Source organism: Lissotriton vulgaris, chromosome 11 (genome assembly GCF_964263255.1).
Source record: "Lissotriton vulgaris chromosome 11, aLisVul1.2, whole genome shotgun sequence".
NCBI classification, from domain to species: domain Eukaryota; kingdom Metazoa; phylum Chordata; class Amphibia; order Caudata; family Salamandridae; genus Lissotriton; species Lissotriton vulgaris.
The window spans coordinates 253,529,615-253,552,324 of record NC_141699.1 but is presented as its reverse complement, the minus strand read 5'-3'; the positions used below and the strand labels follow the sequence as shown (position 1 = coordinate 253,552,324).

At 49.3% G+C, this 22,710-nt stretch overlaps 1 protein-coding gene across 2 annotated transcripts in view; it reads right to left on the bottom strand.

Annotated features, from left to right (window-relative positions):
• SMTN (smoothelin) overlaps nucleotides 1-22,710 on the bottom strand; it is a 1,042,724-nt gene that overhangs the window by 734,302 nt on the left and 285,712 nt on the right. For both annotated transcript variants that reach the window (XM_086943175.1, XM_086943174.1), the window contains exons 5-6: nucleotides 6,463-6,541; nucleotides 6,253-6,347 (exon numbers count right to left, since the gene is read on the bottom strand). In XM_086943175.1, the coding sequence (XP_086799301.1) occupies nucleotides 6,253-6,347; nucleotides 6,463-6,541 (174 nt within the window). The remainder of the gene's footprint in view (nucleotides 1-6,252; nucleotides 6,348-6,462; nucleotides 6,542-22,710) is intronic.

Sequence of the window (22,710 nt, the reverse complement as noted above, 5' to 3'; positions counted from 1 at the left end):
TCTGTTCTTGGATTTTTGTCACAATAAAATACACTGAGCATAATCTTCACAAAAGTTCTTTACAAAGGTTTAAGCTATTGCCATTATTAATTACAATAACTTTTATTTAAGTATTAACTATTTAAAAAAATGAAAAGCCATTGTTATTTGTAATATCAATACATCTAAGTTACGTAAATACAACACATATTGCATTACAAATGCTATAGGTGTCACATTTGCGAAAGTTATAACTATTGGCATTGTAAATGACAAAGCTATTAATTTAGCTATTTTTAAAACCAACACATAAATAAAAAATGTGTCATTTACAGTACCAAAAGCTCAAACTTTCCGAATGCGAGACCTATTGCATTGCAAATGCATGTTATCTATTCTACTCTATTTTCCATGCCTTTAAATCACATGTTTTTAACACTTAAGCAGGAATGTTATGCATATGCAGCATCTACTTGGGTTTGTGCATAATAATACGCACACAAACTCCAAATATTGCCATTCGATCTTGATTGGGCAATTGGCACTACAATGTAATTTGAAACATCATTTACTAAGACACGTGTTCAGTTTGTGTAGTTCATAACGACCACATGAGATTTTGAAAGTACTGTGCAACAGTTTGAAAAACAGACTTCTCAGTATGCAGAATGACAAAGTTAGTGATTCTTTTATGTCTATTTACCACGTGGGGTGTTTCACTGCATATGTAAACAAGCATTTGCAATGCAATAGGTCTTGCATTTGTGAGAGTGAGCTATTGGCATTGTAAATGACAATGTTTTTTGGTTAGGAGTGGAGTAAATGTATATGGTTTGGAGTGGGGTAGTCGAATTGGAATAGTTAGTTGTGGAATTGTGTGGTGTGTAGCATATTTGTGTAGTGACATTATGTGGCAAGGTGAATAGACAGGGTGAGAGCTGCACAGAGTAGACAGAAAGGAAGATAGAGAATGATAGGTAGTTTGTACATGAAGTGGTGAATGAACTCTAGATAGAGGTGGTGCTCAGGTGGTGCGGAGTGATACTGAGGTGGTGGTGAGTGATGCTTTTGGTGGTGCTCAGTTGGTGCTGTGCTGGTGCTTAGGTGGTAGTGACTGATTTTGAGTTAGTGCTGTGCTGATGCTGAGTTGGTGCTGCAATATTGTTGGTGCACTGATTAGGAGGTGGTGCTGTACTGATGCTCAGGTGGGGCTGAGTGATGCTGAGATGGTGCTGTGCTGATGCTCAGGTGATTCTGAGTGATACTGAAGGTGTTTTTAGTGATTCTAAGTGATGCTGTGGTGGTGGTGAATGAACTCTAGATAGAGGTGGTGCTGAGTGATACTGAGGTGGTGGTGTTGAGTGATGCTTTGGTGGGGCTCAGGTGGTGCTGTGCCGGTGCTTAGGAGGTGGTGAGTGATGTTGAGTTGGTGCTGCCCTAGTGTTGGCGCACTGATGAGGAGGTGGGGCTGTACTGATGCTCAGGTGACTGAGTGATACTGAAGGGGTTCTCAGTGATGCCAAGTGATTCTGTGCTGGTGCCGAGCAATGATGTGGTGTTGCGGAGTAATGTTGAGGGGGTGATGCTGCGCTGGTACTCAGGTGGTGCTGAGCTGGTGCTCAGGTAGTACCGAGTGGGTGTTGCTGCTGAGGTGGGACACCACTGTTGGTTGTGCACTGTTTCAGAGGTTACGTAAACATTTTTAAAAAGCCACACAATTGTAATGACCATGACCTGCAAACCCCACTCGAGAGTCTGCCACCAGGGAGAAATTACTAGCCACATGGGCCATCCATCGCTATATGCTATGTTGGTACCAACATGTGAGTAGGGCCTTCTCTCTAGGGTGTACAAAATGCTTCAACTATTACTATGAGGTAAAGTTATCCGGATATGCAAGTGATACTGACACCCCCCTGATCTCACACCCTATGTGCACGCAAATGTGAAAGGGGTGCCACGGGGCACTGCTGCAAGTTTGTGTACACATACTCCAGGAGGGTGGCCCACTGTATATGTGCACATAAAATGTACCACTAAGAAACGATTTTACAGTGTGTGTGTGTCAGCATGGGGGAGAGTAGGGAGGGGGTCCTGCTGCCTGTCTCTGTGCATGTACCCTCTTGCCAGATCTCCACATCCTGTGTGCATGCAAACAGTGGTGGGCACGCAGAGGGACGCTAGTGTTGGGAGACTATGTACATATACACGTCAAAGGTGCCAAGAATTCCTGACTTTGCAGCAAGAGGGCTTCGATGCCTGTCTGCATACATAAACCAAAGGAGAGTGGTACCAAACTTGTATCCCACAAACTTATGTGCATGCAATTGTGAGGGTCAGGCTTTAAGTGGGATGAAAAAACTGGAGGTCTCTAAAAGGGGTGTGACAAGCTTGTGTGCTGTATATAAACAAAACTGTACTCGTCCCATGTGTTTAAATGAAGTAGGTTTTGATTTGAGGGCGATCTAGCTGGAGTGGATTTGGAGGTGGGAAAGAGGTGATAGAGGGAGTGAAAAGAAAACAAGCTCTCAGCATTGCGTGGCGGGGGGAGCAGTTTCCTTTGAAGTCTGATGCCAAGGCTAAGACAAATGATGTGTGTGCGATGTGGCTGGCGATGTGCATGCACCTGGCTCACATGAACTGTACCCGATCCGCAGTTTGGGTAGACTTTTGAAAGCCTTACTATAATCTCGACAAACAAGCATTGCTAAAGCAATGCAGTGGTTGAGACCTAAAAAGATCGCGATCTGGGCTCTGTGATCTGAGGACAGGAATAAAACAACGTGCGAAATTTTGAATGGTTCGTGTTTCTTTGTTCGCCACACGGCTGTGCGGAATTACGGAGAATCCCTTGTTTTTTCGAATATATATGAGAGAGAGCAGGGAGTGGAGGATTTTTGGGAAAACTTAAGGCTGATAGACAGTACATATAATGAAGAATAGTCAAAATAAAGCATTATAGTGCCACGTCGGGAATAAAAAAAGATGTAAAAAAGTAGAAAACTACATATAATAGTTATCCCAAAAATCTAATTGTAGGAAATTGGCTCTGTATATACTATACCAAAGTGAGGTATAGTGTGCACAGAGTCCAGTGGAACCACAAAGGTAGGCAGAGGTAAAAGTAGATAGCCCCTTACTCTCTATTTGTGGTAGTGTGGCCGGGCAGTAAGGCTGTATCAGAGGGTTGTGTTAAGCATTTGTTTTACACACTCAATCAGGAATTTATAGCATACACTCAAAGACTGAACTTCTGACCAATTGGTGTTGTATAAAAATATTCTTTTAGTTATTTTATTGTTTAGAACCAAGCAAGCCTGACATACGTATGCAATACTTTACAGTAATAATGCAGTTTTTCAACAGTTCGAATTGCAATTGTATATGCACTTTGATTTGATTACAGTTGAGTTACTGGTAATGCAATGCTTTTGATATCCTGTACATATACTTTGTATAGGCTTTTTAGTAGAATGTTAAGTCGATTACTTTACAGATTACGTTTCTTACACAGTGCCTTACACCTGGATACTGCACTGCAACATTTCCTGTAAACTGGAAAGTAAAAGCGTTTTGGTTATTTAGTTACAGTTTTAAAGGTTTTCAAAGATTTTACAACTCCACACTTAGAAACTTTTCATAGAAAAACAGTCAATGTTATCCTATGGAGGAAAATAGTGTTATCGGTTAGCAGGTAAGTTCTTTGTTGTGGGAGTTGGTATTCTGGGAATAGACTCAGGGGTCCCCTAGGGTCAAGGCTGCACTCTTGTTACAGCCTCACCGGCACTGGGGCGGCCGGGTGCAGAGTGCTGAGGGGGCCTCCGTTTGGTGGCTGCTGACGAGCAGGCCACTGGGTTGTGGGAGCAAAGCTCCTGGACTTAAGCTGAGGATGAATGGGGTTTGAGCCACCACAAAAGGTGCACCCTCAGCGGCACTGGGGCGGCCGGGTGCAGAGTGCTGTTTTGGCGTCGGGAACCCTGTAGTTTTCAATGGGGAGTCTCCGAATTGCAAACACACTGCAGGCTTGGGGACGAAGGCCTTCTGGGTGCGACCACCACTTGGAGAGGTAAGTTAGGATGTCGGGGTTGGTTAGGCACCGTCCGTTGGGACAATCAAGGCTGTGGGGTGTCGGGTGCAGGGGTGCCTTTTAGGGTCGGATCTTCTTACCAGCTCCTGGTCGCGGTTGGTGGCACCTTCCGGTTTGAGGCTGCAGGCGTCAACTGGAGGCTTGAGGCAGGTCAGGGGTCACCGGATCTCGAGTCAAGATCGCCGGAGAGACCTCCTTTTGCTGTTGGGCCACTCGAACTCTGGCCATGGGCGTCGCATGCAGGGTTGTGCAGACTCACGGACTTTGGCAGACCTGGAGTCTGTTGGTGAACAAATTCGGTGTTCACAGGAGACAGAGTATTTTCATTTGAAGGTAGGGCAGGTCCTCAGGGTTCTTGAGGCTGCTGGGAGTTTCGATTCTGCAGTTCCGAGGTGGGTAAAAGGTCAGTAGGGCTGGGGCCAAGTCAGTGGGCGTCCTCTTCTTGTTAGCTTTGGCACAGGTGTTTGGCCCTTTGTCTTTTTTTCTTCTGGTTTCTTGTCCGTCTTCTTGGTTCAGGCTGTCCCCTAAATACTGTATTTAGGGGGTGTTTTAGGGGTCTCAAGGTCAGTAGTCAATGGACTACTGACCTTAGGGTGACTACACCCTAGGTGTACTCATCCCACGTGGGGGAGTGAGCACAATCCCTAATCATGAAGGATGGGGTTGGCTGTGGTGGGCACACCTTCGCAAACCTTCTGGCTGGCTATTTTTTCTTGCCGGTCGTCCCTCCAAAAAAGAAGGGAGACAGGAAGGGGGCCTGCTCCTGATAGCAGGAGAGGCTGGGGTCGCATTACAAAGACTGCAAGGCCTTTGAAGCTACCCTGCCACAGATGGCTCTTCCATGCCTGGAGGGGGTTGGGGGGGTGGGTGACAACTCCGCCCAGGAAAGGCTTTGTTTCTGGGCTCAGGGAACGAAGGCTCCCACCCTAGGGGTCCAGAAACATGTCTTTTGGTGGCAGGTGGGTGTGCACCAGTCAGGGAGCCCACCAGAGGCTGGGCGTTTTTCAGGGGGCATCTCTAAGATGCCCTCTGAGTGCATTTTTCAATAAATCCCACACTGGCATCAGTGTGTGTTTAATGTGCTGAGAAGTTTGATACTAAACTTCCCAGTTTTCATTAAAGCTAGTATGGTGCTGTGGTGTTCGTAATTACAAACTCGCATCACCATATACTCTTAATGGCATTACTGAAGTTACACTGTCTAAGAATTGGATTAGACACTGTAGGGGTGCAGGCACCTATACCCTCACTACTGGCATAGTACATCCAGCCAAAGGGGTGGCTGACCTATGCCAGGGCAGTGGGTTGTAGGCATGGTACACAGGGATGTGTGCCATGTCAACTCTTCACTTTTTTTCTTCACTTTTTTCTGCACCAAAACAACACGCAGCCTGCAATGGCAGTGAGTGTGTATAAAGGTACATGGCCTCTAAGGTTGGCACAATTAGTGCTGCAGCCCTTAGGGGCCTTCCCGGGCCACATTGCCCTTGGTACCCATGGTACCTTTTACAAGGAATTGACATGTGGCCATAGTGGTCCTAATTGAGGGCACAAGGTACAGTTTTGGGGAAAGAACACAGGCCATGGGAACCTGATTGGCAGTTACCCAGGGCACATCAAGTTAAAAAGTGCATCAGTAGTCTGGCAAAAAGTGGAGGAGGTTACTGCAACAGAAACCCATCTTCCTACAGTAACAACGGTAATTTTAAGACTTGATTCCTTATTCCCCTCCTGCTGTATTGAGAAGCACTCTCAAGAGGGCCACATGTTAGCTCTGCATAAAGCTTTGAAAACAAGCAAAGGACTGAAAGCATGTGAGAGGTTGAACAGTAGAGAGATGGGGCTACAGAAGAGAAACAGTTTTCAAACCGGATATAAAAAGGTGAAGGTTTTTTGTTCACACGAGAAAGAGGGGGGTGATAAAAGGTCAAACTCGAGACACTTGGGACTAAATAAGTAGGAGAAACCCTTAGGAACAGGGAACACCTACAGGAGGAAAAGTGAGATAGGAAGGCAGGTGGAAACACTAAGGTGGGGGAAACCAAGGGACACTTGAAGTAGAAAACAATGAGGCAGACAATTTGACTACTTCAAAGTCTGAGAAAAGCTCTTCGAAACAGTCAAGACTCCAGTCTATTACGAAGCCCTTCACTCGGCATTTACAGGTCATTTATTCTCGCACTCACCAACGACGAGGAACAGTCAGCGTAATTCTCTTGTTTTCTGTGAGCCCGTTTATCCACATCACGCTCCCTGCTACGGCCAACAATGGAGGAAATTGCTAGAAGAATGAAAACCTTTCGTTAATAAATAGCAAGATTTCACCTCTACAGCGACAAGGGGTCAGGAAGAAAGAAAACAGTCTCTCGAGCAGTGTGTGTAAAGGCATCACTGACCTTCAATTTCTTCGGTTCGGAGCTGGCGGATAGCAGCACGGATCAGCTTCCTCTCCTCGTAGTCGTGGGCTGCGCGTAGCTGCAAGGGACCGCAGTCACCATTAGCAAATGCAAATCTTACAACAACACATGCCATTTGTGCTGAAACAGGAAAATATGCTCGCTAGGACTGAACAACACGGATTAAACAGGTGTAATGCACTCAAGACCACCCGAAACCATTACTACCTGGGTCCTTGATGGGGAAAGGAGTTTGAGATTCCTTAAAATATATGAGCATCATCACGTATAAGAGAACCTTCCCCGTTACTGATGTATAACTATTGTTATTAGACTAAGTTAAAGTTCAGATCAGAAGTGCGGGTGGTAATGAGGGGTGGAGGGGAGGGGTACCCTCTACCCAGAGACTCTATGAAGTCTCCTCGTCATAATTGCTGGTGAAGGTAAATGAACCAGTGACTTGTAAATATTAAATACTACTGGTGTTCGCGAGGGTCATTCTGAGTGCAGCGTTTCTGGTTCACGAGTTCTAACACAACGTGTATTTGTAAAGAGCACGTTCACTCCGATGGGTATCTTGGCGCTGGCCTGAATAACAGATATTTATTGTTACCCAACTCAATAGTACTCATTTTATCGATCCCAGAAGGATGAAAGGTTGAGCGCACCCGGCGGAATTTAAAACCTTTGACCATGATGCCAAACGCAGGCCCCTACAGTGGATGCATTAGTCCACGTAGCCACCAGACCCAGCTAACTTAACATTAAATAATTATCTTGCTGCCCTTTACAGTGTAACTATACCCAGTCAAGTCCGAAAGTGAGAAGTATTTTGAACTCCATCAGTAAACTGCTGCAGAATGGCATGTATATATGCAATGTCATTAAACAACTGTAGACGAGAGATGCTCCTCTCAAGGAGAAAACCATAGGGTAACAATCGGAGATGAGAACGCTGTATACAAACGAGTTATCTACGAGAGCAGAGCTGCCGTTTTTGGAGCTGGGAACCCAGGTTCGGGTCTCGGCGTCGAATGAACACCCTAAGTTTCTGGGCAAATCACTTAATCTGCCAGTGCCTAGAAACAGCGTATTGAGACCCTTAGGGGTGATTAGCCACCCTATATAGATACATGTATTATGTGTCAATAGCATCCCTCGTAAGCAAAAGTCTATGGACCCGGATAGGAGTATAGAGAAATTGTGTTCCTCCAATTAGGACTTAACCCACACAGAATGAGGACCATTAATTACAGACACAAATCCTTATTCTGATATTTTCAGCCGGTAACATCGTGTTTCCGCATCCGGGAAACATAGTTGCGGGAACACTAGCCCTCTCTCTCATAATTGTGCGCAGGGGAATTCCACACAGTAGCTCCGTGCCGCGCAACTTTTATTAGGTACCTGTGGGGTTATATATAAGCAACCCTAGATGGATAGCGCTGTACAATGTAATGCCGGGCCCCGGGGGAAGCACAGTCGCAAACTAGTCATCCCCCGGGGTCATTCGCGCACGATAGGCCAGGTAGGGGAAGGGGAGGAGTTAGGGGGTGGGTATTTAGGCGCAGGAGAGGAAGCGAACTTCCTCTTCCTGCGCCTGGCACCATTGGGAGGGAGCAAAAAAATAGGTTAGCTTAGCGTTAGTTTTTTCCAGGGTTTAGTGGCCTGTGGGTTCTTAGTTCTTTGATTAGCGGCGGGGCTGTTTTTGCACGACAACCGTTTCTTAGCTAACGCCGAAAGCGTGACATTTAGCACGATGTCGGGCGTGTCTGCGGAGGAGGTCCGGGAGGCCTTGTTGCTGCTTGCGCGGGCCGGGCGGGAGGATCTCATTCAGCCGGGAGTGTTAGGGCAGGATGTATGACGTTACAACGCATACTTTTACCACGCATACCATTACAACGCGGTATTTACAACGAATACCGTTACAACGCATAGCGCTTAGAGGTGCTGGATAGTGGTAAGTATAATTTTATATTCCAACAACAGTCACCGTGGACACTAGGGAAGGTGTTGGATATAAAATTATACTTCTTCCCTATCCTAGACGCCCCCCAGCGCAATGCGTTGTAATGGTATGCGTGGTAATGCCTGCGTTGTAATGGTAGTGCGTTGTAAAAACTTCGTTGTAACAGTTGTATACCGTTAGGGCAGGCCTGGGTGGGGGCCACCAGGGGCACACGCGCTGCTTCCGCGGGGGTGAAGGCTGCGGTCGTGGCCTGTTTAGATGATGAGCCCGACGCGCAGGGACTTGGCAGCGATCGGAGGGGGGGCGGAGCGCCCAGAGACCCGGCGAGGGGCGGGAAACGCAAGAGCCTGCCCCCGCGGGCCTTCCCTCCGATCGCGTTTCTGCCTGGGGCCACGGGGGCTGCTGTGAGGGCCGCGCCTCCCGCGCCTCAGCTCCTGGGTCCCGAGCACGTGCCGGCCTGCGCTGTGCAGGGGGAGGGGCAGGGGGACAGCCTTGCTGGGCCCTCGTAGTCCTCGGAGGGGGCCCCTGGTGGGCTTGGGGATACCGGGTTGGTCGGGCAGCCTTCTCCCACCTCCCTTGGCTCGGGCTTGACTGGGGACACGGAGAGGGTGGACGAGGGGCAGTCTGAAGAAGCCCCCATCGACCTGTCGACCAGCTCCAGGGCAGGCACCCCTACCCCAGCGGGGCAGGCGGCGGTGGGTGACTTGGGGGGCTGGGGTGGGCCTTCCACCCTGGTTCCCGTGGGAGGGGGGTCTGGTTAGGTCCCTGGGTTGCCTCAGGTGGATTTCTTTCCCCCGGGGGCCGAATTCTATGGCTACTGCCCGCCCCCACACCCCCAGATTTGGGGCGCCACTTCCTGGGAGGACAGGGCAAGGGGTGAGAGGATCTTGGCTCAGATACAGGAGGTTAGGTGAGCCGAACAGACTAGGGCCAGAGTGGGTGCTGTGTGGGGCCATGAGGTTGAGGGCCCTCCCACCCCGACCTCTGAAGAGGAGAGGGAAGCGGAGTTGGAAGAAGAGCTCAGGAGAGTCAGGGCCAGGAAGTCAGTGCAGGACTACCCCCCCAAAAGGGGCATGGCAGGTGTAGGGACGGCCAGGACGGCTTTGAGGCCCGATGGTGCTGGGGCCCGCTCAGGTTGGAGCGACCTGAGGGGTGGGAGGGGATCCAAGCCGGCGGCTGTCGGCAGAGCTCGGGGGTGCCTGGCGGGGTGCAAGACGGCTCCAAGACGCAGGACAGAAGCAGTAGGGCAGTCCGCGGCGGCTGTCCCTCCACCGAGGGCTCGGGCTCCTGCGGCACGTGTGGAGACTGGCGTGCGTGTGCGGGGTGGTGTACAGAAAGGTGTGAAGAGGGCTGTGAAGGAGGTGGACAATGTGCGTGTGGATCTGGAACCGGTGCTTGAGTTGGATTATGGTGCGGAGAGTGAGGAGCTGGAGGACGGGGAGGTGCGGGATGACGTGGAAGGCTTAGGAGGCGCTGCGGACAACGGCGACCTTGGTGTTTTGCAGGCCCCGGCATCGACGAAGACCAATGCCGGGACGGCGGCAGTCTAGGTGACAGCGTCAAGAGGACGGCCCCGGGAGCTGAGCTCGGCACTCACAGGTGAGGGAGCCTGGTGGTCGGCCTGGGAGGATGTTCCTCGGGGGGGTGAGGGGCGGAAGAGGACTTGTAGGTCGGTGGGAGTGGGTGATGGTTCGGTGCGGGAGGCGGAGAAGCCATCGGGCGGTCCACCGGAGGATGGTAAGAAGGTGGACGGTAAGTCGGTGACTTTGGGGGTGCAGACGGACAAAGGGGAGGGTAAAGAGGAGAAGGGAGTGAAGGTGCCTAAGAAACTGCCATATATGGGGCTGGCGATGCCGTTGGGCTCGCATCTCTCGGACAAACTCAAGGAGTGGATCTGGAAGCATGAGTTTGTGGATGTCTTTAAGTTGCTACATAGGGAGGTGCAGGCCAAGGAGGGGTCCAAAGAGGAGGAGTGGGAGCTGACGAGGCACCCTAGGGTGCTGGTGATGATGGAGAATTGGACGTCAGCGTTCTTGATTTATGCCAGTGTTTACTGTCAGAAGTATTTGGACAGGGTGATTGCGCTATTCAAATACATGGACATCATTCGCAAGGCCCAGATGCAGTTCGGGGGTTTTGCGTGGCTGAGCTATGATGAAGAGTTTCGAGCCGGGGTCAGTGCGAATCCCGAAAAGAGTTGGGGGGAGGTGGATCAGGAACTCTGGGTTCAGTGGATGACGTCTTCGCACTCCACTGCGTCCACGCACACGGCCAGTGGCCTGCCGGTTGGTTATCGGTCTTTTCCGCCGCGTCCCGCCCAAGGCGGGGCGGGTGGGGGAACGGTGCCCAACACCATCGTCTCGGGGCAGCAGTCCAAGCCTGGGGGTTATTCCACGGGGGCATGTTGGAGCTACAATAAGGGGTATTGTTCCCGGTACCCCTGTAAGTTCAAGCACGAATGTTCGAAATGCGGCGGGAAACATGCCCTTACTCAGTGCCTCACGCTTACCACCCCCTCAGAGCAATGGAGGAACGCCAGAGGGCGGGGCCAGCCTGGACCGAAGGGCGCCTACACCGGTTAGGGTGGAGGCGATGGCCCCGTGGCTCTCGTGCTACCTGGATCAGGAGGCGGCGGCGCGGCTTTTCTGGGGTTTCACTGAGGGTTTTAGAGTGGGCTACCAAGGTCCCAGGGAGCGCCGTTGGGCCGACAAATTGAGATCTGCCAAGGAGCTGCCGAGTGTAGTGTCTGCAAAGTTGAAGAGGGAGGTGGAGGAAGGCAGGGTGGCTGGCCCGTTTACTGACTGGCCGTTGAAGGATCTGATCATCTCCCCCATTGGGGGGTGGTGCCGAAGAAAGAAGAGGGGGAGTTCAGGATGATACACCACCTGTCATGGCCGGAGGGCCAGTCAGTGAATGACTTTATTGCGGAGGAAGATTCTAGAGTGCTCTATGCGTCGGTGGACGATGCGATCCGTCTGGTGAGGGTCTGTGGGACGGGAGCGGAATTGGCGAAATGTGACATCAAGTCTGCTTTCCGTTTACTGCCTATTCACCCGGCGGATTTTCCGCTCTTAGGCATGCAGTTTGGGGGGGCCATCTACGTGGACAAGGTTTTGCCCATGGGGTGCGCAATCTCCTGCGCCCTTTTCGAGCTATTCAGCACTTTTCTGCAGTGGGTTATGGTGCGAGTTAGTGGGTGCCGTGAGGTCACTCACTACTTGGATGATTTCCTCTTCCAGGAGATGGCCTTTCAGTTTGGGGTGCCTCTGGCGCCGGAGCTGACGGCTGGTCCCAGCTGTTGCCTCACCTTCCTGCGGATCGAACTGGACTCGATGCAGTGGCTGGCGCGCCTCCCTGCGGCCAAAGTGGCGGAGATCCTGGCATGTCTGGACTGGGCGGTGGGGGAGAAGCGGATTCCTTTGCGGGCAGTGCAGAAACTTCTGGGTTTCCTTAACTTTGCGTGTAGGGTAGCGCGGGCAGGGCGGACGTTCTGCAGGCGGCTCGGCATGGCCATGTCGGGGGCAGTGTTTCCACATCACAGAGTCAGGATTTCTATGGGAGTGAGGGCGGACTTGAGGACATGGATTACTTTCTTGCATGAATTCAACAGTGTGTCTCTGGACTTTGACGAGGAGAGGGCAGTCTGGCAATGCCAAATTTACTCTGACGCAGCTGGGTCAGCGGGGTTTGGTGTTTTCTGGGAAGGCAGGTGGTGTGCGGAGAGCTGGCCGGCCTCCTAGATCAAACCGGGGAGGAGCATTGCTTTCTTGGAATTCTTCCCTTTGCTGGTGGCGCCGGAGGTGTGGGGGGGAATTTCGAAACAGGTCGGTGCTCTTCCATGTGGACAATATGACGGTTGTGGAGCTGGTGAATCATCAGAGGGCAAGGGACCTGAGAGTGTTGCGGCTGTTACGGAGATTCATGTTGGCTTGTCTGCGGTTGAATGTGGTGTTTCGGGCTAAGCATGTCCCTGGAGCGAATAATGACATTGCAGATGCTTTGTCTCGTTCGCAGTGGCAGCAGTTCCGGCACCTGGCACCGGGAGCGGATACATGCAAGACCGAGCTGCCGGCCGGCATCTGGGCCTTGGGGGAGTGAGGATGATTGGACTGGTGGAAGATTCGCTGGCAGAGACCACAAGGAGGACATATCGTTTGGCATCGTCTGAATTTAGTGATTTCACGGGCTGGACGTTGAATGGCGTCGTGGGTGTGGAGTCGGCAGTGGAACAGGGGCTGAGAGGTTATGTGTTGGATTGTGTGGATCGGGGTTTGACTGCCGCTACAATTTCTGGCAAATTGGCGGGGATATCTTTTTACTGTGTATTGTTTCTGGGTTTTGACCAACCAAGGATGTGATCCTGAGCAGGATGTTGCGGGGTTGGGGCAGGGAGCGGGGGAGTGGGGGGGGGGGCAGGCTGAGGGAAGCTGTAACTTTTGAGTTGTTGGTCCGGCTGGTTGGGGTGTTGCCGGAATGTTACGACCGGTTTGAGGTTGGCCTTTTCCGCTTGTGTATGGTGTGGATGTTTTTCGGGGCGTTTAGGGTGTCTGAGCTGTTGGGTACGAGGAGAGGGGCTGGCAGGTTGTTTGAGGAGATTCGAGTGGATGGGGGGGCGCTTGGGTATTTGACTGCGGTGCTCCAAAACGGATCAGTTGGGCAGGGGCAAGTGGGTATGGCTGAATGAGACGGATGGGGCGGTTTGCCCTGTTTTGGAATGGCGTGCTTTCCTGGGGACGGCGAGTGTGGCACGTGGGGAGATTTTTTGTCAATCGTCTGGCGCGAAAATGACTGCGGGTCAGTTGTTGGCCGTGTTGCGCAAAGCTTTGCGACGGTTGGGCATGGATGAGTCTGGTTTCGGGACCCACTCTTTCCGGATCGGGGCTGCGACAGCTGCGGCCCGGTTGGGTTGGTCCTGGGATAGGATTAGGAGACTTGGGCGATGGAAGTCACGTTGTTGCGAGAGGTATGTTTGGAAGTAGGGTGGTCCCAAGCAGGATGTTGGTCGATTCATGTTGTTTGTTTTTGTTCTAACTTCTTTTTCTTCGTAGGTTGCGTGGGTGGACCGGGCGGTAAGACGGTGACATGGATTGTTGGGCACTCCTTCGTGCATTGGGCATCCAAATATGCGGAGCAGCAGGTTTACAGCCGTAACCTGGGACTGAAAGGACACTTGCATGAGGTACAATGGTGGGGCAAAAGTGGCATGCGATGGGGGGCACTACTGCCCTGGCTCGCGAAGATGATCCCACAGCTGGGATGTCCTGATTTGTTGATCATACATCTGGGGGAAAATGACCTGGTGCAGCTGTCCGGATTGGCACTTTTACAACTCATGCAACGGGACCTGGATGTGTTGAATGAGAGGCTTGCAGGGACTTGCAATGCCTGGACAGAGTTGTTCCCCAGGAAAGTGTGGAGAGGGGCTATGAAGCATGGGGCAATCGAAAAGGCACGAAGGAAGCTCAATAGGGCAATGAGACCTTACTGTGGGGACAAAGACATTAAGGTTATTGCTCATGGTGGGATCAGACTTGAAGAACCTTTAGTTTTCAGGGACGACAGGGTGCACTTGTCCCAGCTGGGCAATGCGTATTACATGATGGAGATTAGAGATGTGGTGAGCAGGTTGTGGAATGAGGCTATCTGGTGTCGCAGGGAGTGAAGGCTGGAGTGGGTGTTGCGGACTGGCAGACCTGGAAGGGGGTAGGGCAGTGAACCGCCCTACAGGGGGTTCACTGGTTGGCGGGGCTTGAAGGGACAGGGGAGTCAAGAGCAGGCACACCCATCCCTTGGGGGGGAGTTCGTAGGGCGGATAGAAGCATGACTGGCAGGACGCAAGGAGTGGGCTGGATGACAAGTGATTGAGGGGCAGGAATAAAGCATAGTATGGAGCTTCTAGGGCTTTGTGATGAAGTGGAACGAGTGAAACGAATGAGAGGGTAGTGAGAGTGGGGGTTTGTGGTTATTATTCTATTTATGTTACTGTTATGTACAGATTACGCAGTTCTGGTCTAATAAATGGCCTTTTACGCTGACACTGCGTGGGCTGTTTATTGGGCGATGCCGGGCCCCAGAGGAAGCACAGTCGCAGACTAGTCTTCCCCCAGGATCATTCGCGCGCGATAGGGCAGGTAGGGGAAGGGGAGGAGTTAGGAAGTGGGTATTTAGGCGCAGGGGAGGAAGGGAACTTCCTCTTCCTGCGCCTGGCACCATCAGGAGGGAGCAAAAAAGGCCACTCACCCACCCGGCTGTTGGAGGTGGTTTTTTTGGGGTCGGTATCTAGCGTGCCAGTTTAGGCCAGAGCTGCTTTAGGCGGGACTTGAAGGGACAGGGGGGTCAAGAGCGGGCACACCCATCCCTTGGGGGGGGGGGGGTTCGTAGGGCGGATAGAAGCAGGAATGGCAGGACGCAAGGAGTGGGCTGGATGACAAGTGATTGAGGGGCAGGAATAAAGCATGGTATGGAGCTTCTAGGGCTTTGTGATGAAGTGGAACGAGTGAAACGAATGAGAGGGGAGTGTGAGTGGGGGTTTGTGGTTATTATTCTGTTTATGTTACTGTTATGTACAGATTACGCAGTTCTGGTCCAATAAAATGGCCTTTTACGCTGACACTGCGTGGTCTGTTTATTGCGCGATGCCAAAATGTGCATGTTGGGTATAAGTTGAGCTGCTGTGCATGTCGACAACAGTAAAATGTAGGAATTCTGCAGTTGCGGATATGTAAGGTCTCAATTCTTGCTGATGGCAGGTGCAACTGGGTCCTTACTCATTTCAATTCAGTTACATGGGCGCCACGCCCAGCGTTTTACTAATAAAGACTGTGAAATGGACCCTTCACTTTCATCGGTACTGATTCTGCAGTGCGATTAACAGGGCAAGGCGTGTCACTCACTCAACTATACAACTAAATATAAATCAAGCTGAATTAGTTGGAATATCCAAGAGAGTATATGGGCAAGCCATACAAACGACACACTGCCCCATCAGGTGAAGTACTGTGATCTTTTACATAGCCATTACATTAACTGTTCCCCTCTTTGCTCATTCTAACTAAATATGTATATTATATTTTCCCAGTTTGCAAGGTGCTTCTACTGAAACAATAGAGCCAGTGCGCTGCAATGCACAACTGTAATTCAATTTCTTGGGTGTAACACGATCTTATGTAATCTGCATTTTTAAAAAGCAAGTGAACATGTGAGTCAGTGTCCCTGCCGGGCTAAATATTTACCATATTCTTTGGCCATTGAGATGTCCTTCAAAATACATTCAATTATACTCATCAGGTAATGGTGATCAACCTATTATCCTTTGAATAAGTAATATATCCCCAGGTCGGTGGTGGGTTTAGTGGTCGATGGGCTAAACAGGTGGTTTATGCTGGGTCCTATGTTCTTTTTCTTTCACACTCTCATCAAATACCATCATTCTAAGTCACACTCAAGTGGGACACGATCAGTTACAGACCAGCAACGCACGGACTCCGCTCAAAAGGTGGAATGCTGGGAGTTCACCTGAAACACTCCATACCTCAGAATTCATTTCTAATCCCAATGAAGGAGGATGGTTCACAAAAGCCAGTCTGTTGATTCAGAAATCTTTCAGGATCCGACTGAAAAATGTTCCAGGTAACTCGAAACAGAAGCAACCTCAGGGGTCATCTGCACCTAGGCTTCTCTTTAGGTTACCTGTAAAAGTGTGTCTCCTGGCCTCCTCCTTTCCTCTGGTCCACCTCCAGACTCATCTCCTCACCCCCTAACCTCAACTGCCTAATATTCTCTTCTCCTCGGTAGCAACATTCTATCGATGACATCACAGGCCTGAAACAGCAGCACTAGGCGTCCTCTACTGTATCCGCAAATAGAAAACAAACAAAATAGTACCCTGAGGCATGCAATTCCAAATCCAGACAAACCAATGGTGCAGTGTCAGCTGCAAAGACTAAATAAAAGTGGCACACCAGTTAGTTTACAAACATCTATATTTTTAACAGGTTCTTTGTATGCAGGTTAGAATTTTTGTTCATGTAGGCGCTATACTTGCTCTAAAGTTGTGCCTGTGCATACACCTAATGTTAAGTGAAGTCAAAAGGTAATGAATGATAGGTGCACTGTGAACGTAATTTTGGCAACTGTAGTTCTTTAACAGAGCCATATTTTTATTATTATTAATCATTAAGTTGAGGAATCCAGCATATTTTATTTCAGAGGTTTCACTTTTGTAGACCAAACGACAATGTCCAGAAATCCATAAAGCCAATAACTGTGGGCTTGAAGATTGCATCTGAATATAACAAAGCATCAAGCTGTTGTAGAAGGAAACGTTACTTACCTGTAAGAACAATAGTTACTTACCTGTAGTCTGTGGTTCTCCAGTATTGGTGTCTTTCATAGATTCACATGCCTGAATCATTCCCCGTCGTCGGAGTAGGAGTCCCACGGTACATAAAAAAGCAATAATTTGCATATAAGAAACTAAAACCCTTGGTAATAACCAACCAGGAAGGAAAGTAGCCCTAAGCTACAGTGTAAAAAAACTTCCACACTCATGACTATCCTAGTCATTTTGTATAGACCAAACTGCAGCCAATTAGGTGCCAGCACCCACCAGAATGTTCCTCCCAGAGGCTCAGTCTCTCAGATTTTCCCGCACAGGAGTGAAACCAACACTATCGCCTGAGGAGCCTCTGAGGGGAGGTGGGCGGGTGCATGTGAATCTATGAATGACACCAATACTGTAGAACCACAGATTACAGGTAGGTAACTATTGTTCTTCTCCAGTATTGGGGTGTCTTTCATAGATTCACATGCCTGAATCAGAGTAGATAGCAGTACACACCATCCTGCTCATAGATGCTCCTTGTATCATAGTGCATACGCATGCCTTGCAAACAAGAATCACATGTAAAATAAGTAACTAAAAGAGCATAGAGGAGGAGGGAGAACAGAGGCTCACCTTATTTAAAGCTAAGTTTACTTCTTCCAAGTAACACACTGCACCTCTCGACCAATGATCTCGTCGACCACTACAACTCGGGGTTAGTCTCCATACTCGACAATCTAGCTCCTCTAAAGCTCAAAAGAAGCCGAGCCACTCCATCTAGAACCTGGTTCACTGCGGACCTCAACGCAGAAAGAAGACTTGAGAGCCAAAGAAAGAAAGTGGAGAAACTACCCAACCGCCATTCTCCGCCTCCAACTAAAATCAGCTCGTAGGAAGTACAACAACCATATCAAAAACAAGAAATCCAGCTTCTTCCGCGAGGCATTGGTCAAATCCAAAAACAGACCCAAAGAGCTCTACAACATAATCAGACAACGAACAACCAAGCCCCTGCCCTCATCCCTGCAGGCATCCAAAGAACTCTGTGATAACTTTGCCAACTTCTTCAACGATAAGGTCTTAAAAATCGAACTATCTCTAGACATCAACAACCCACACCTCCAGAAGAGCAACTCGGCCATCCCATTGGCACTCCCATCCAACTCCTTTCCCTCCCACAGGCTAAGCTTTCGCCCCGTCCAGGAAACTGAGATAATCTCACTGATCTCGACCTCCAAACCATCAGCACACGTTTCAGACCCCATTCTCCCCTCTTTAATCAAAAAAATGAAGCTTACCTAAGCGTCCATCTGGGGAATAATCATAAACAGCTCCTTACAAAGCGGAGTGGTCCCAGATTGTCTAAAAATGGGGCAAGTCACTCCTCTGCTGAAAAAACCCGGTCTTGACTCAACTGACTTGAACAATTTCAGATCGATATCCAACCTCCCTTTGCTCTCGAAAACACTTGAACGCTGCGTACTCCTGAAACTGACGCAACATCTGGACAACATCAATCTCCTGGACCCCCTCCGATCCGGCTTCAGACAAGGCCGCAGCACAGAAACCGTGATGCTGAACATCATAGATGACATTCATGGATCTCTTGACGCAGACAAGTGCTGCCTCCTCATACTCCTTGATCTCTCCGCAGCGCTCGACACGGTGGACCACAAGCTCCTCATCATGACTCTTCAAGAAAGAGCCGGCCTTGGCGAGGTAGTTCTCAAGTGGTTTTCCTCCTTCTTACATAACCGTACGCAAATACTAAAAATTAAGAACTTCACCTCCGAAACCCATCAAGTCAACAAGGGTGTCCCGCAAGGATCAGTGCTCTCTCCTCAGCTCTTTAACATCTACATGGAACGGCTCGCCAAGTTACTCAGGAACGCCAACATCCACTTCCACCTCTACGCGGATGACACGCAGATCTACCTGGAAACCTCTTCTCTTAAAGACATCCACAGACTTAACGATGTCCTAAATGAAGTCCAAGATTGGCTGACAAAGAATCACCTGAAACTCAACCCCGACAAGACAGAAACACTCCTCATCTCAAACAAAGAAGACAACCCTCAAATCACCGAGTGGCTAAAGTCGATCGATGCTCTCAAAGGTAACCTCACGCTAGCCGACTCCGTTAAATCCCTGGGCTTCACCCTAGACCCCAAACTAACCCTGACAAACCACATTAAGAATTCGGCGAAAAGCGCATTTTTCAACCTCAGACTTCTGAACAAAATCAAACCTTACATTCCTAACACGAGCCTCAAACTAGCCACGCAATCTCTTGTTCTTTCAAGACTGGACTATGGGAACTCAATCCTAACAGGCATCCCCAAATCGCACCTGGCCCCACTAAAAACAACACTTCACGCGGCAGCGAGAATGATCACAGACTGCAAAAATTCTGACCACATCTCCCCGGCACTCAAAGAACTCGAATGGCTCCCTGCGGAAATGTGGAGTACCTTCAGAACGGCCTGCCTAACCCACAAGGCCCTCCACACCGGCAAACCGGAATACTTGGCAAACAAGCTCAAAAAAGCAGGCCAAGCCAGAAATTTGAGAAGCTCTAACTCCCTGCTGCTCATCCTACCAAAAACCAGAAAGAAGAGAACTGCGGACTGCTCTTTCTCAGGAAATGCCCCCAAAATATGGAACGCCATCCCCCCGCACATCAGAACTATACCGTCCTATGCAGAATTCAAGAGCCAACTCAAATCCTTGTGCCTTATCCGCTCCCTTGGCTGTGGGTAACTTGGATCAGCAAGCGTCCCCAGAATCCATGGGGTAACGCTGAATCCTGTTACCAAGAAGTCCTGCTGTCCGAACTTTTCCTCATTCCAAATTGCCGCTCGCTGATCGCTTTTATTGGATTTGTGTCATGTTGTTCTCTTTTTCATTCCCTCTACTGTAAAGCGCTCTGCTACCTTCGGGTCTTGTTAGCGCTATAGAAAACTTCTAAATAAATAAATAATAAATAAATAATAAAAAGATTGCGAAGCACTGCTCGCTCCATTGAAGTATCTGCATCGCTGGCAGCATCTAAGCAGTAGTGCTTGGTGAAGGTATGCTTGCTGGACCAAGTTGCCGCTCTGCAGATGTGATGGAGGCACTCCAGCAAAAAGGGCTGTTGAGTAGGAGACCGCTCTCGTCGAATGCGCCCTTGGCAATGATTGCAATGGCCTTCCTGCCTGCTGCTGACATAGACTGATTGCTGAGGACACCCAGGGAGCTATGGTCTGTTTAGATACCGCGTATCCTTGACGTATCCTTCCGTATGCTACAAATAACTGGTCTGTCTTACGCAATGTAGCAGTTCGTTGAAGATAGAATTTGAGACATCTTCTGATGTCAAGGGAATGCAAGGCCTTCTTCGCTACCGTTTGCGGATTAGAAAAGAATGTTTTTAGAATCACTGGCTCGTTAAGATGAAAGTCGGATGGAACTTTAGGCATGTAGCTTGGATTGGTACGAAGCACCACTGAATTTGAAGTGAATTGTAAAAACAGAGACTTGATGGTAAATGCTTGAATGTCACTGACTCTACGTGCCGATGTCAGTGCTGGAAAAAGAGAACCTTCCAGGAAAGGAATTTGAGATCCACCTTATGAATAGGTTCAAAGGGGTGACGCATGAGTTCGGAGAGCACCACATTCAAGTACCAGTAAGGAGGTGGACGCCGAACAGGAGGGAACATTCGGAATAGACCTTTGAAGAATTGTTGAATTATTCTAGTGGAGTATAGAGAATTAGAGCCATCTTGACGGAACCTGGAAATGGCTGCCAAAAACACCTTCAGTGTGGCATGAGACAAGCCAGATTTAGCCAATTGAAGAAAGAACGGTAAGATCTGTTCTGGTTTAGCATGGAGTGGATGTAAATTGGCCTTGAGACACAAGGCACAAAACCTTTTCCATTTAAGTTTGTATGTCTTAATAGTAGAAGGCGCTCTAGCATTGGCTAAAACCTCTCGACAGTCCTCTGGGATATCTAGATGGGCGAACTCAACGTGTTGAGGAGCCAAGTTGCTAATTTCAAGGAAGCTGGGTCCGGATGACAAATTTGACCCCTCTGCATTGTCAGAAGATTCGGTATTGGTTGAAGTTGTATGGGATTGCACTCCGAGAGAAGTAGAAGCTCGGTGAACCAATATTGGCGAGGCCACCTGGGCGCAATGAGGATGAGGCGACATGGTTGCTGTTTCATTTTCCGAATCACCCTGGGAACCAAAGGAGTCCTTGTGGGGAATCCAGCTTGCAAAGTGTGGGCATTTGCGGTTCTGATTTGTTGCAAATAAGTCCAGGTCGGGATGACCCCACTCTCGAAAGACTCAGTCCAGAGTCGGTTGATGGATTTCCCATTCGTGATTGGACGCTGCAGTTCTGCTGAGAGAATCTGCTAGTACATTGGACATTCCTGGAACGTGCACTGCTGAAAGATTTATCCTGTGATCTAGAGCCGAACTCCAAATCTCCTGGGCCTGCTGAGAAAGACAGGCCGATTTTGTGACCCCTTGTTTGTTTAAGTAATGCATACTTGTTGTATTGTCTGTCTTGATTAGAACTGTGGATTGTTGTATTACTGTTTGAAAAATTGCTCTCAACTCTAGCTGATTTATGTGCCATTTCTTTTGATGCGTATTCCATTTTCCATTGACAGTGATTCCCTGTAGGTGTGCCCCCCAACCTACCAGGGAAGCATCCGTGGTGATGGTATACCTTGGAACTTCCGTCAGGAATGAACACCCTACTTGTAGGTTTTTCCTTTGAACCCACCAAAGAAAACCTTCTCTCATGGGGTAAGTTATAGTGATCCTGTCGTCGAACGACCCCGAAACCTGCACCCCATTTGAGGTTGAGTTCCTCTTGGAAAGGTCTCATCCCAAAATAGCAGTTGGGTATGAGAGGGATGCAGGATGATTGCATCCCTAGGAATGACATGAACATTCGTACTGAAACGTACTCTTTTTGCCGCAAGCTGAGGGCCATGTTGCAAATCTTGAGTTGTCTTTCGTTTGAGACGAAGGCTTGAGTGAGCAGAGTGTCTAATGTGGCTCCCAGAAACAATATCCTCTGGGATGGAACAAGATGGGATTTCTTGAAATTGATTGAGAGTCCCAGAGACTGGAATAGCGACAGGCATCTTTGAACGTGTACTCTTGCTGCTCCTAAAGAATTGGCCTTGATAAGGCAATCGTCTAAGTACGGGAAAAATTTAATGCCTTCCTAGCGAAGATGTGGCGCCACAGGAGGAAATATCTTTGTGAACACACGGGGCGCTGAACGAAGCCCAAATGGGAGTACCTTGAATAGAAAATCCCTGCCAGCCACTCTGAACCTTAAGAATTTCCTCTGCCTGGGGAGGATGGGTACGTGAAAGTAAGCATCCTGAAGATCGCCTTTGGAAAGAAGCTGGAGGATTTCTTGAAGTGTTAACACCCGGAAGGACAGTTTCTTGAGGTATTTGTTGAGGGCACACAGGTCGAGGATAGGGCGCCATTCCCCTGACTTTTTCGTATGAGGAAGAACCTCAAATAGAAACCTCTTCCTTTCTGCAATTGAGGAACTTTTTCGATTGCACCTTTCCGAATCATTATATTTATTTGGGAGAACAGCTCCTTGAGGTGAGCTGGTGGTGGACCTTTTGGAGGGGAATTTGGAGGGGTTTTGACAAATTCTAAAGCGTGTCCTCTGGCCACTACATCCAGGACCCACTTGTCCATAGTAATTTTGGACCAATTTGAGAAGTAATGGGATATTCTTCCTTCAACTTTTGACCTTGGTATGGGCAGAGGTGGTGGCAGGTGGCGGGTCTCATTGCCTTTTGGAGGAATCCCGTCCCCGATAAGCGGACTTTCTTTTCCCTTACGAAAAGTTGTTGCCTCGCTGTCCGTATATTAGTTGCTTATACGGCTGGTATCGCTGGTTACCCTGTGAAGATTGGTACCAGC